The following is a 15,227-nucleotide window of genomic DNA, read 5'->3' as shown; positions in this document are numbered from 1 at the left end:
GCTTTCTATTTTTATTTTTATTTTAGCGCCATTTTTGAAACAAGTCGCAATGCTTAGTGACTAGTGGATTTATTTCACTAACAAAATGTTTCTTGTTTTATGAAGAATATATCTTGCGGGCTCAATACAAACAACTCAATTATGTATAAAGATTGATGTTGATGATGAATGTTTGCTGTAAACTGGAGTCGATCTTATCTCAGCTAGTTATATATAATTTATTTGATGCTGATTTAGTTTTGCCCAGAGTTATTTAACAACACGGATAGCTGGCCTAGATACCTTTACATTACAATATAACATACATTTTAATCTATAATAGCAAACAATTAAAGCATTTCATTCATGTTAAAGATTGCTAGTAATAATAAACTTAAGTATGTTTTAATTGTATTTATTCTATCTCAATAACAAAGGTCCAGTCCTTAGAATATTACAAAGCTGTACTTTACAATATTCTATGTACTGGTTTACTATTTTACAAATCAAATGAACTGATCAAGTCCCAGTTGGCAGAAGGTATCAAAATAGTCCACACGTCGCTCGTGCAATATTGGCTCTTTGCCTGTCCAATCTCCCATCACAAATATTGTCTCCAGTAGCTCTGATACTGGTTCCATCAGCAGCCATTAGACCCTCTCATTTCCTCTTCAAGCGGATATGAACTCTCCTGACATCAGAGGCATCGGCAACACTATTGTCTGAAAGCCAACAAACAACACCAGACAAACAAGAGAGGACAGAGCATTTCATACAGATCACTACCTAAACACTCGATGGCTGATATGATACCGCCGTTGGCCCACTTGGAGAAAGCCGTGCTCATGAAACATCCTCATTTGGATAGAAGCTATCTTGCGCTTTGGGATTGCTTGTTCTATTAGAAGCTGTTATCTGTGGAATCTGATTCACACCCACCGAGGGACACTTCTTTTGTGTGCTTTACAAAACACAAACAACCAGGCCAACTTTGAACAAAAAAATATGTTTATTGTGACGTGCACCCTCCATGGGCACCGAAATACAACAGTTACAACAATTGACAAAGGTACCTTCAATTAAAAAATGTTTAAATTCTCAATAACACTTTTATGAGACAAATAGATCTTATCAATTCATACACACAGGAGCACTTTGTACACAGAGTTACGGTATGTTATACATAACATTAAATATACGATGTGTGTTTTTAGACACCCCATATTTAAATGTAATCAGAAGCCTATCTTTCGCTATTGTTATGCTTGTATCCATCTGGCTTTTGAATAAATAAGTAAAGTACTTCAATGTTTACTATGGTAAATGGACTAAATTACTTGCCACCAGAGGTGATCTGATAATATACAAATAACCCAATATGGCAAATAACTGCGTAAAAGTTGCATTTTTACATGATTCAGTACATGACATTTATATTTTAATAAATCATGTTGTAGAATAGGTGCAGTAGGTTCCAAAATTTGTATTAAACTTTCATATTGGCTTTTCTTTCAATCCCGTGGAAATATTAGATGTCCTTATGGGAGTTATTGTCATTGGACAGTCAATACAAATTTCCACTACGCTTACAGGTAGATTTATTTCCACTGCTGTCATTTTAAATGTTGATTGTTGTCTAGTTTGTTTTGAGAACTTGGTCCAACTTCCAATAAAAATATAATAATAGAACGCTTGTGTTTCCCAAAAGTGAAATGCCACATTTCATCTCTCGCTGCAAAAAGGATGTTACGACTTTCAGGCTTTCCCTCATTGTGAAAGCTTTAGATTAATATATGTGGGAAAATATTGAATTCATGTCTTTGATGTCTTCAAACAATATGGAATATTATCCAATTTCAGCTCATGTATTTGATTTGACAGTGTCCTGCAAAACCGTGATTGTCTGATTTTTCAGGGGACTGTTTATATTCTGTGCACATTTCAGAAACCTTTTCCAACAAACATAACCTCCACCCTCCTTCCTTTCCATCTGAGACTTGTTTTCCTCTGGGATCTTGAGTAGATTGACAATGTTCTTTCAATAACTTTGGGAAAACCTCAGATATTCAGTTTAAAAGAAAAGATTTTATAGGTAAAATATAAAAGCAAAGCTGATGTCACTACATTTGCAACATTCATACTGGTCTTATAGTGACAATAAAAAAAAATAAACAAACAGAATACTACAATTGCTGGCACAGATCATATATACAAACAACACAAAAACACTAACACCACAATGGAGTTTTCTAAATAAGGACATCATAAGGATATCTACGCAGGTCTTCAGTTTCTTATCATAATACCTCACAAACAGCTGCAGAGATCCACTGTCATTTCATCAGATATCATCACATATGGAGCACAGCATGACTCTGACATGGTTTGATGTGAGAATAAAATGATACAATAAACAGACCTGCTTCACAGCAACACATCTTCAGGAAATATTACACTCTCCTTCATCTCACTTTAGCTTGTGCTTTCAGATAGGGCTGTGGATTCATTTTTCAAATGAATGCAACAAATGTACAAATATTAAAATCAGTTGTTATTCACACAAATATTAATAGCATATGAATACAATGTAATCAGTGTTCAGCTAGTTAACCATTGTCTCCTCCAAACATGGCCTTATTTATACACTGTTTGCTGTGTTGTTTACTTCAAATTAGTCCATACATCATTAACTGATGCAGTAAGTTCTCAGTTCAGCGTTCATATTCTAGAAAACGGTAAACTATATTAAGCTATTTATGGTTTGTAGTTATCAAATATTGTGTCTCTCTAAGCTACTTATCGGGACAGTTTAGCTGAACAAAACACTTGTGTGTTAGGCCACTAGAGTATCTGAATGCAGCTTCTAACACTGTGTTGGCAGCACATAATGATTCACCTTTTAAGATCAGGGCTCTCCTTTAACTCACTAACATGCAACATGTAAGCATGTTCTTGGATTAAAGGAGAGGTACTTGTCAAATGTAGAACATCTGTAGTGTTCACAAGAAATGCCTTCATACTTTTTAGGCTACACAAGATCACACTTAAACCCTCCTGTACCAAGATTGACAAGCCGCCCAATATCAATTTGTTACCCAGTTACATGCCTGGTTCGTTAAAGTTTTTAAAAGAAATTGCTTTAGCCAAATCACAAGTGAATGAATGTAGACATATGTTCAGACAAAAATGTTGAGACAGTCCATCATGTTGTTGAGTGTTCCCAGCGTTATTCAGCCGCCTCGCGTTGCCCCCTCTCCTCAGGAACAGACATGAAGATCTTTTGACAGAACACGGTGAAGATATCTGAGAAGAAACAACTCGTCAACATCAGCCCTGTCTGTTTTCTTTTCCTAGGTTACTGCAGGTTGTAGATTTAATTCAACATCGGATCGACGTCTTTGGTTTGCGTCTTTCCTGCCGACTATATAAGCAAACCAAATGTGTCACTGGCTGAACTAATAGACAAAGATGGTATTAAAAAAAAAAAAAATGTCTCACTCACCCAGCATCTTCTGGACCGCATGCGGTTTCTTCCACTTGTAGCCCAGTAGGTACGCTGGGATGCCTGTGAGAATAATGCTGCAGCCTACCAGGCACTCAAACGGAGCTGCCCAGAAGGACACGATGATCATGAAGACACAGCCCAAAACAAATGTCACAGGGATGACCAGATACACCTGCAAAAAGAAATAGCATATATGTAGGCGTCTGTTCCTATTAAAACAGAGGAGCGTAGGTAAAAAAAAAAAAGCCCAATAATATTTGAATAAATGACCGTCAGAATTTATTTGTAGACAAGTTTCAGGAAATTAGTCCCTTTTTTTTTACATTGCTGCCATTAGTTATTATCAGTAATATGCTGTAAATGCTGTATGCTGATACATCTCTATATGAATGGAAAAATGAAAAAGTAAAATATAAATGTCATAGAATGAATCATGTAAAATCGGCATAACGATGCAACTTTTACTGATGATGTAATAAGATAATGATTCAATAAGCCGTTGAGTTAATTTGCCTTATTGGGTTATTATTTTCATTTTCTGCTACTTTATATTTCTACTACAATACAATTCAGATGGAAAATACTGTTAAGCTGTTGCATTGATTTTATCAGTTTAGTTTATTGTTACTACAAATTCAGATCAATAAAACAAAATGAAGGCAATAAATAAATGATGATGTATCATTACTATACTATACCATTCGGCATAATAAGTGCTTTTAATTTGGTGGTATTTTTTTGGGATCTATTTATTGCTTGTTAAAGGTTCATCTTATTAAACCAATAGGCTGAGAGCACTCAGGCTGAAAGCCAAGATGAAAGACCGGTCAACCAAAGTAATGTTCCCATGATGTAACAGGAACAAAGAGCCATGTATGAGTGGAAACACCACTCCCTCCTATTCTGAAAACACAGTATGGTTCCACCAATAACAAGAGTGGTGATACAATGGTGCTTTTATTATTTATTTATTTTAAAGAAAAGAAAAGTGGATGCTCTATGAAACCAGAAGACGTGTTGACGTTTTGGGCAGACAAAGAAACTGGCCGAGGTTCAGATAGAGCAAAGGTCTTACTTACATAACTTGTATACCTCGCAGTGACTCGTAAATCCTTTGAAAGTGACTTTTCTTATATAAATCTCCAGAGCCAAAAGCATTTACCACATGCAACACAACCTGTCAGACATGGTTACTCTACCTTAATGGGCCTTCTGAGGTCGGGCTTGGTAAAGCGCAGCCAGATCATGCCGGCAATGGCCATGCCAACACACAGCCAGGTGAAGAAGCTGAAAAGATTGATGACAGAGAAGATGTCCTGCGAGATGGCGTACATCATGGACAGCAAACACTGAGAGGAGACACACTTGTATTAGGCTTGTAAACATAGCATATAAACACACACATGTTGTACTCCTGAAGTTATTTGGAAATATGATTTTTGACTAATTCTTGGGGAATTTGTGTTATGCTAAATGCTCTCACGCTGTGAACATTCAGAAAGTCGTGACTAGTTTTGAAGGCTTGCCAAATAAAAACTATTCAAATAGCCTGTGGCAATAAAGGTCAGACGTGAGTTAGTGCACCTTTGTTTACTAAAACCTTATTGGATTCCATCATAGGTTGTTGAGCTGATTTGACAACAAGAATTTCTAAATGTGATCGTTGAAAAAACAAAACAAAATAAAAGTAACTGTCAGATCATAGCTAATAGAAGCAGGCGTCTTACTGTGAAGATGAGAGACGGCACTGGTGTGAAGAGGTCTGTGTGGACCAAACCCAGAGCAGCAGGGAGTTGACCCTCTCGAGCTCCAGCATAAAACAACCTAGTAGAGAGAAAGCTCTGTAGCGGTTCTTTTGTGATGAAATAGTTGGCCGTGATAATATTTTCTAACCCGTAACCGTCATATCATATAAGACTGCATATCCTCCCTACATTTGAAAGTGTTTAACACCTTAAAGACCAATATTTGACAGTACATTTTGATTATTGCAAATAAACTGCACAAAATGTACCTTATTTATATAAGTTACAAACTGGTGTATTACAGCATTAAAATGCTACTTAAGTTTCATTCTCTCACACCTTGCTGACGTGAACAGGGACCCATTGACGGCTCCAAAGCAGGACAGTCCAACAAAGACAGGAATCAACCAGGACATCACACCAAGATGGTACTCTCCAAAACTCTGCCAAACAGCACGGCATGTATGAGAAAACACAGCCGACCAGCAAGATGCAACCGATGGCTTTGACTTACAAGTCGTGGCGAACTTTATGGCAGAAAGACAAAGCTCACCACGGCAACAGCCTCAGACTCAACCATGACTTCAGGAGAGATGGTGGTGAAGTAGGCCAGGTTGGTCAACACGTACACCACCGTTACTATAGGCATGGATATGATGATGGCCAAGGGCAGGTTCCTGTGGGTCAAAGGTAATTTCAGGAAAGAAAACCCACCATATTGCTTAAGAATATCTGATTGTTTCCATTGTATTTGAGCTCAGTGATATAATTTCATGCATTCCAGTGTACAAACGTGACCATAGTACTTAATATCTGATGAGTGTCGTACAGTGGTCAGTTGTGCTAAACTTTATAATATAAAATAAAAAAAGCAGCTCCAACACTTATATAATATGCAATCCAAAACTTGTCAAGAGAGCTGTGTGCAGACGTTTGTGAGATTGCTTTTGTATTGGATTGCATTCAAATGTAAAGGGCATCAAGTCCTTTTGTATGCTGTTTCTCCATGCAATCAAATGATGGCAAACAAGCTTGGTCATGGATGAGGGCAGTCATGCTGTTGGCATGTACAATCCTCAAAACAACATTCATCACATTTATGTCACCTCTCGGGATTGATCATCTCCTCGGTCACGTAATTCAGATAATTCCTAAAAAGAGAAATAAAGTTTAACAATATTTTTAGGATTGGGTGAAGACTGGAATTACTGTATGTGGTATTGCAACGCAAACAGTTGGCAGCTGTAATAACATTCTTTATATTTCTGGTCTATAATTACATCAAAATAGGTCACAAATGCCTCACCAGCCTCCGAAAGCAAAGAGTCCACTGTACAGAGCCAAGACAATATTGTCCACTCCCAGTTTGCTGCCTTCAAATGCTTTGTCTGGTTTCAGGTACGGCACATCACCTGCACACACATAAAAAGATGAATAAGTTACAGGAATCTAAGACAACGGAAACTCTCTCTCTAGTGACAACTTTAGTTTATGAAGTCTCATTCAGGGCTGCTGCCCTCTTTAATTTCCCCTTTTACTTCTGTCGCTGTCTGCCCTTTGACAGCCTTTACATTTTCAACTAGCCAATTTGGACTCTGTCAATGTAAAGGCTTTGCCTCCAAAGTGTAAAGGCTTTGCCTCCAAAATGTAAAGGCTTTGCCTCCAAATTGTAAAGGCTTTGCCTCCAGGGTTGAGCATCCGCTTTAATGTAGGGAACCATAATCAGGTCCTGTCCTGCTGATATTTCAAATATCTTCTGATAATTAACCCTCAATCCTCTTATTTATCCACAGCAGTTAACAAATCCACTTTATCATCAGCGAGGGCAACTGCCATATGTGTGTGTGTGTGTGTGTGTGTATATGTGTGTGTGTGTGTGTGTGTGTGTGTGTGTGTGTGTGTGTGTGTGTGTGTGTGTGTGTGTGTGTGTGTGTGTTTGAAGTCTTGCTTGTGCACTGCTTTCTTCTCTACCTGCCGCTTTCAGATGGTAATGACTCTGTTTTCCGTGAGGCCTGTATTACATACACACACATTATTTTCTCCCTAGTCTGCGCTCTGAAAGACCACAGTGTGACAACAGTCTGCAAGCTTCGACGCCTAGTTTCCATGGTAACAGAGTGTGGAGCACAATGGTGGTGGGTGTGGCCTTGCCAAAGAAAGGGGAGGGGGTGGCAGGGGAGTAGCAGATGTAGCATGGAGCAGACGATGGACGCACCAACTTCCTTTGACTGGCATGACTGGAGCTGATGCAGTTGCTTTGCTTTTTCAGTTTTGAAAAGCATATATATATGCTTTTCAAAACTAAAATTGTAAGCATATCGTCAAGATGGAGTTGACATTGCACTTGTGAATCACATCTGAGGCAAATTTGTAATTTGTGATATTGGGCTATACAAAATAAACTGAATTGAATTGAAATTGAATTGAATTGAATCAGCAGTTAAGGACCATCTCTTGGAAGATTGAGTTCACACACTAAGATTCATTGTAAGGACAATTAAATACTGCAGGCAAAGAAACGGTCTCATTTTTGCAGCATTAGTGAATCTAAAATGTCCACTATTTCCCTGATATGACTATATCAATTAGATTTTATTCTGTTACATAATCCACATATCACAGGATATACAGTACACATATTTATAGAGGCTACACATTGTACAGAGGAGTCATGTATGAAACCAATTGTGCTTGTCAGTGTTCAACCTGAAAGTACACCCATGCAGACACACGTGTGTATATGTATGTATGTATGTATGTATGTATGTATGTATGTATGTATGTATGTATGGCTTCACACTCGCTCACTCAATCACATGGCTGCAGACAGACAAGCCGTGTGCTCAGTTACCTGCCAACAAACTGAAAGGAGGGCAGTCTGCTTGGTTGGGCTCATTAGTGTTCGTCAACAATGTGTTGATTATTGGAGACAAAGGAAATAAACCTGGGTTTCAGCAGACGATAATGTAGATAACTACTTTGATAAAAACGTAATTGTTTTTTATTTGATTACCCTTTCATGATCATCATTATGGCAATGAACAAAAAGATAAACTAGTGGGAGATGGATTAACATGCTGTATACAGCTGCATGCTGGGAAATACAGACTCACCATATTGGATTATAGAGAAAGCAATATACTTATTCACCCACCAAAGAGGATTTGGAGCAAAGTATGATCATACATCAGTTTTTGTTTTTTTTTTAAGCACCAGTGGATCTGAATCTATAGAAGATGTTTTAAACAGCCATTGGCAACAATACAAAAGAGTTTTACTGAGAATTTAAATATATTGTATTTGGCTGAAGTAATCATTATGAATGTTCATATTGGCACATGCCTCATCACACACACATCAATCGAGAACCTTTTTTTTTCACACTGAAGTAAAGATGAGCCATATTTTTCTTTTTTTACGCAGACAGTCTAACAATAAAGTTTTACCAAAGATTTTACATCGTATCAACTTGTCTAATTCTTCCAGCCAACTGAGCATCAAATTGGGATCCAGATGTTTGAAGCTAGATGTTACATTGGAAATGATACCAGATTACGACACTGACTGAACTAACAAAACCCCCAAAAAACAGCTGGAAATTGATATCAGCTTGAGTTCTATCATTAGTCTGATTAATGTTGTGTTATTGCCCCTGCTTTTGGACTCTTTGTGTTGTGTGACATGCGGCCAGAGAACGCTACAAAGCACAGATTTACATGATCTCTCAATGAGCCTCAACACACTTTAAACCTCTGCGGCTTCTTCAGTCGATGAGTAAGTGGGACTCACCTGTGGAAATCTGGATGAAGCCAAAGAGGATGATGATGAGCAGGGCTACTAGTTTGGAGGCTGTGAACAAGTCCTGCACCTTGGTGGCCGCTCTCACACTGATGCAGTTTACAAACGTCAGGGAGGCTACAGGAGGTGGGGAGATACACATAGAAGCTTACAAATTAGGTTGTCGGGGAATAATCACCTGGGATTATCAAATAAGTGCATTTGTATTATTCGTCATCTGTGAGGAAAGAGAAGTATTTGCATGGTTACCCCGGCCAACAACCCCAACTCACTTAGACACATGCAGGCAATAAATTTGGCTGCGCTGTCGGGCACGGGGCAGTTTGGGTACAGGGGTTTCAGAAGGTAGGTGGCGAACACCAGCGACACCACGTACTGTGACGACGGCCGGATGATGAGCATCTCCACCCACAGCTTCAGAAAAGCCGCCAGCTCGCCGTACACCTCCAGGATGTAAGTGTAGTCGCCCCCCGACTTGGTGATGGTTGTGCCAAGCTCAGCGTAGCACAGGGCGCCCATGGTCGAGATCACTCCACAGGCAGACCAGACGATCAGGGAAAGCCCAGCTGAACCAGTCTCTTTGACCACGCCTGTTGGAGTGACGAAAATGCCAGAGCCAATGATGGTGCCGATGATCATTCCCACTCCATTGAAGAGGGTGATGCTGCGTTTGAGCACAATCTTCTCCCCTTTGGCAGGCAGGTCGGCCGGGCTTGTGGCAGTGGGAGCAGGGACCATGAGGGTAGATGGAGACGCTGGCTGCTCTACAATCAGACCATCTTGGTTTGGGTCTCCTGGAGAATAGGGGGCGGCAGATGAGATGAGTGTTTCACATTTAAAGGTTAAACCATTAGGTGTTGCCAGTGATCACAAAGAAAGAGAAAATCATCAAAGTGACAAGTGCATTTTAACGTTTTTCTTTGCTGAGATATTTTAAACTCTGATTGAATAAAATACCAAACTTAGATGGAAACAAGAAAGGTTTTTTAATGTCCGTTGGTCAAGGGGATGCAGTGGGCATTCTGGTTCAGCAATTTAGGAAAATGTGTGGCACGGACTGCTCAAAAACAGGGGAAACAGGCTCAACCGAGTCATTTTTAAAACCTATTTCTGAAGAAACTTTCTCACCTCATTCCCCCTCCCTCTGTTAATGTACACACACACACACACACACTTTATCAGGTAAGTGTGCTCACACACCCAGTAAAGGGCCTGTGTGGAAAAACAAGCTCTATTTTTATGTATTATGTGTGACATTTCTTCACCTGCCACCTCGGCCACCTGTCACTATCACCACTAAACACCATGAAGCATCTCGATAGCCACGTCAATCTGTAGGTAACTTTGCATGAGACAATGTTGCATCAGAGTGCATGGCGGACTAATGCAGCTCTGCACCATGTGGTATTTACAGGACTGAGAGCATGCACTGTACCTACCTCCAATCTTCTCCTGGCTTGCTGCCTTGGCAACGCTCTCCCGGCTGCTCCGTGATTTCAGCTCCGGCTCAGCCATCTTCCTTCTTAATCTGGGTCCCCTTGTCTTTTTCCTCCTGCCCCCCTTTTCCTTCCACCCTTTATGTCCCCTTCCACCTCGTGCCTGGATTTCCTCTGTCTCCCTTACACACACACACACACAATCCCCCCCCCCAACCCAACCCCCAGCCCCCCCAACCCGGTCTCTAGCCCTTCCTGATTCGTCCTTCCTCACACACATGCACACAAACTCTCCTCTTCATTTGCACACACTGCTTTCGTCACTCAGACGAGCATTCATCTGACCCTGATCCTTTCCCTGTCTCTCCCTCCCCTCGGCTCTTCAGGATACGGCAGGGAGGAGCTGAACCTTTGTGATGATGCTGTTGAGCCGACGCCCACTCCAAATGAATGATGGGATAGCTTAGAGGGGGAAGTAGGCTACTGGCAAGCACCATTTGGAGGGGCCACCATGTGATGCGGTAATCTGTGCAGCCTAATCCAGTAGTATACAGTATGTCCATGTACACCTGCAGTGTGTGCTCTCATGTCAGAGTGTATTAGGAAGGATGCTCTGCATGCAGTGCTCCCGCTAGTGATGTTAATGTGGGAAAACAAGTGTCTTTGTTCTCCTGTCGTGCAGAAAGGTGACACCGAAGAGCAAATGGAGACCCACTGCTCAGTGCACATAATGCAAAATATTGATGATGAGGTACAGCATCATATTCAGTGTACTCATACTGCACAATACTTTAGATAGAGACACACTATGAGTCACATAAAGTAAAGTCAGTAAACATATATATATTATAGCGGTTTACAGACAGTTTGAAAAACTATTTGGTGGATTTAGAATATAACAGTCTATAGAGAATGTTAACAAATTTGGAAGGCCGACAGCATCTGAGATGTTAGAATTGTTCAAATATTTAAGATTGCAGCTAATTGTATTCCCAAAATTGACAAAACGTTCACAGCGCTTCAAAAGGAAAAGATGAATCGTCAGTATTTTTCGAGAGTTTTAAGTTTTAATTGCCACATTACATTATAATATCAGGTTGATTTCCCCTGAATTTAAATCAGGCTCCTGGCTTGAATTTAAATGGTTGCACCTCCCATTGTTAACCACTAGATGGAGACCTATACATGTTGCAAATTTGAGATGTGTTTTTATGACTTAAGGGTCAACCAATGCAGTATAAGTATAAGGTGACGCACAAGTGGAAGATGGTGTACTTAAAAGGATGCGCAGCTCAAGTTCTAATAAATAAATTTGCTTTGTAGCCTTTTGTGAAATAACCAGCGACTGCACATCGTGTCCTCTCATGTAAACCGGTGGAGTCAATAAAACAAGTATTTCAATATATGCAGTGACTCGGTGTTCTAAATAAGAGAAATACATTTCACACCCAGACCTGTTTAAGCCAACTGAAATAGATTAATCAAATGATAAAATAGAAATTTCCACACAATACAGACCACCAGAATACACCTAAATCATAAACCCCAAAAGAGTCCCAAAAAGAAATATGGGAGAGGAAACTGTGGAAATGCAATTTAGCAGGCATTAGAGAATATGCAATGGTCATAATCATTGTTGGATGATTGGCTCTGATTGCGAAACATCTAGACGGCAAGTGCATCCTTCTCCATCCAATGAGAGAATTACTCACCTCAAATTGAAGAAAGACCTGGGAACAATTGGACAAACAGTTTTTACTCTGCGCACTTCTGCACTAGTGTTCATAGAATCATTTAACAACCCGTAGAGGGCAGTCTTTGCTACTTCTAGCCTGCAGAATTCAAAGTAGAAGAAGACGTAATCCACTACCTACAGTGAATGCCGCCCCCTACTGTACCGGAGTATGTAAAGATACTGTATTTGCACGTATGTAAAGTTGTGTATTTGCACGTCATGAGTCTGCGATGCAGATCATAGACTATAAACTAGTAGATATATAGATTGTATAATGTTTGCAAAAGTGCATTCCGAGAATGAGCCCCGTTCTGTTGCTGCGCGCGCGCACACTTGCATTACTAGTAACGCTGACAAAGTCGACCTGCGATCACCAAGCTCCGTCCAACGGACTTCTCAGCTTCACAACGGTGAGCCGCGGGCCGACACTGGCTTCAGCCAGGGCACTTTCTGCCGGGAGTCCGGGGACTTTCCCCTGGGCGGGTTGTGAGAGAAACCAGGTCCCCTGTGTGTAGCCCAGATAGCAAGCCTTCTGAATGCCCGGATGAAGAAATGGGCCCGCGGAGCTTTAGTACGAAGACGCACAGCAGCGACTCAACATCATGGTGTCGCAAAATGTGTAAACTGGTCCCACAGTGTAACTTTAATCAACAATACACGTGTGTAATACGAGCGGTAGTTCGCTCTTTCAAAGATCGTCTCATTCGTTTGTAAGTATCTTAGTTCGTCGAAAGGTTCAAAACCCGCAAGGGCTCATGGGATATTGAAAGGCATGGTAGACTGATAATGGCCACCAATAGTGTTATTCATGTTAGTTACGTGTAATACAGAAACAATCGTGCCACAGCATTATATTTCAAAACGCGACCGATTGGATTGTAAACGTCCTGCTATTTACTCTACACGTTGATTCTATAGTGACCGCTTACACTGTCTCGTGCACTAGTTTGAAAAAAGCAAATAACAAATAATACATGTTCCTGTTAAACTCCCGAATTAATGCATTAATGGTATTTTAATTTGGAGGAAATAACTGTAAAATGTTCTCTCTTTCATGCTATTTTTCACCTATCGACATCTTTATTTTTAAAGATAACAAAAACAAGCTTTCTTCAAAAGCTAGAAAAAACATGTGTTTGATCGATTAGGAGTGTGATCTGAATGAAATCGGCTCGCCCAGCATGCCATTTCAGCGTCTAAGAGTCAAAATCAAAACAATTATATCTGAAATTTGAAAGATATCTCTACTTAAATGAATGTGCAAAGCATTCCATGTCTTAAAAGTACATGGGCAGTTTATGTGTGGGCATGGATAGCGCTGCCTCTGCCAGTGCTGCAGTCTAATATGTTTTAGTAGCTCATATCTACCAGATTGAGATATACTACACTCCTTACACCTCGACATCCCCTCAGCCTACAAATCTGATTTAACTAGAACATCACACATAAGCTTTTTAACATTGGAATTGCTTGTTCAGTCAGAAACATTCACCGTTTGATGCCTGGCAGGTCGGTGAGGTTGACTAGGAAAGTCTTGCGGTGGGACGGTGCTGTCAGTGAGGATGACCAGGACACTTTTTGCATTCAGAAGTTGCTGTAATAAAGTGAGATAGAACAATCAATTCATATCCATGAAGTTTAAGTTAAGTTAACATTGAGTCATCAACATGTATATATAGATTATATATTTGTTCTCCCTGGGACTTTTTGCTATTTGTAAAAACACAGCATATTTGTAAAGATTCATAATGTAAACATATTAACAGATACAAGGTACTTCAATTATCTTTTATCAATTCAATATTATTAGCAAATAGACATTTAAACTCAAGTTAACACATCTCTATCATTGCAATGAGAACCGATCGTGGAAAAAAATAACACACCGGTGTGCGAGATTAACTGTTTTTTGAATTAACTGTTTTTTTGTTTACATCCGTTTAGCCTCTGTCACGTTCTTTTTATGGTATGTTGTTAAAGACTAAACACGGATGACTTTGCTGTAAAATACACGACCTGTTCGAGAGGCTGTGGTTGGTTGATACGCCGAGGACACGGAGCGAGGACGAGCGTAAAGGACATAGTAGGTGGCTCTGTTTATGCCTGTTCAATATACTACCAACTTCAATAAATACTTGACAAAACGCTCTTGTTGTCAGTCTGATTTGTATGTCATACTTCGTTATCTGACGTCAAGTCGATTTGAGACCACTTTACGCTTCATACAGTGTGTAAATGAAACACGCAGACCGTAGTTTACACCCAGCTCCTCCGCCGCTGTGGGAAACTGATCCGCTCAGATCTTTCTCACATCGCTTATGTGTTATGTTCTACGGACAAACATCTCTATCGTCGTAACGATATTCTACCTGTGCAGCACGCACTGGTCCAGATTAAACATGACTGTTCACTGTCATTGTGTTACGATAATGACCCACATTGAATTACTACACAGGAGTTAGTGTAGTCTTTAGAAACATTGACAACACTTTCCTGGAACATTAGATGTGGTATTGATAGAAAAACAGGAACATGTTAATACCAACATGGAGCATGTTTGCCATGCTAGAGGCAAACCGCGATTGTTTTAACGCGCTTTGTACCACGACTCTTCTTGACGGTGACAAAACATGTATGCATCTCAAATGTGAACGTATTGAGATTAACATCAGATACACTTTTATGATCCCCGTGGAGTTATGGTTGAACGTTAACCTTGCTTCTGTAAATAAGTTTAAGAAATATAAATACAGGAGTTGTTCAAGTGTGTATTTATACATACACACATATATAATATGTATATATATATACATATATATATATATATATATACATATATATATATATATATATATATATATATATATATATATATATATACATACAACCATACCAATAAGCAAACAAGTAATTTGTGCATAAAACATAAAAATATAACCAGTGCAAATAAGTCATTCAAAATTGTAGACATGTAGTATGCAATGCAACTTCTGGTTTGTAGTAGCTAGACTTTTTCGACAGAAGGAAAG

The 15,227-nt window shown here is 39.6% G+C and overlaps 1 protein-coding gene across 3 annotated transcripts; it reads right to left on the bottom strand.

Annotated features, from left to right (window-relative positions):
- Positions 1 to 2,044: 2,044 nt before the first annotated feature.
- On the bottom strand, positions 2,045 to 14,463 carry LOC117733897 (large neutral amino acids transporter small subunit 1-like). 3 transcript variants are annotated; one of them, XM_034537819.1, is made up of 12 exons: positions 14,377 to 14,463; positions 10,467 to 13,792; positions 9,300 to 9,821; positions 9,019 to 9,144; positions 6,536 to 6,641; positions 6,336 to 6,380; positions 5,783 to 5,906; positions 5,569 to 5,672; positions 5,212 to 5,308; positions 4,684 to 4,833; positions 3,482 to 3,656; positions 2,045 to 3,282 (listed from the first exon to the last, which is right to left on the bottom strand). In XM_034537819.1, exons 2-12 carry the CDS (start codon positions 10,741 to 10,743, stop codon positions 3,206 to 3,208), a joined length of 1,803 nt encoding a protein of 600 aa, XP_034393710.1. In that variant the 5' UTR covers positions 10,744 to 13,792; positions 14,377 to 14,463; the 3' UTR covers positions 2,045 to 3,205. The 3 variants fall into 3 exon arrangements, with proteins under 3 accessions (XP_034393710.1, XP_034393712.1, XP_034393709.1); XM_034537821.1 differs by lacking the exon at positions 14,377 to 14,463 and adding an exon at positions 14,215 to 14,250; XM_034537818.1 differs by lacking the exon at positions 14,377 to 14,463 and adding an exon at positions 14,085 to 14,228.
- Between the last annotated feature and the right edge of the window lie 764 nt (positions 14,464 to 15,227).

This window comes from Cyclopterus lumpus, chromosome 7, assembly GCF_009769545.1.
Source record: "Cyclopterus lumpus isolate fCycLum1 chromosome 7, fCycLum1.pri, whole genome shotgun sequence".
In the NCBI taxonomy this organism is placed as follows: Eukaryota; Metazoa; Chordata; class Actinopteri; order Perciformes; family Cyclopteridae; genus Cyclopterus; species Cyclopterus lumpus.
The sequence above is the reverse complement of the archived record's forward strand: the minus strand, read 5'-3'. Positions and strand labels throughout refer to the sequence as shown.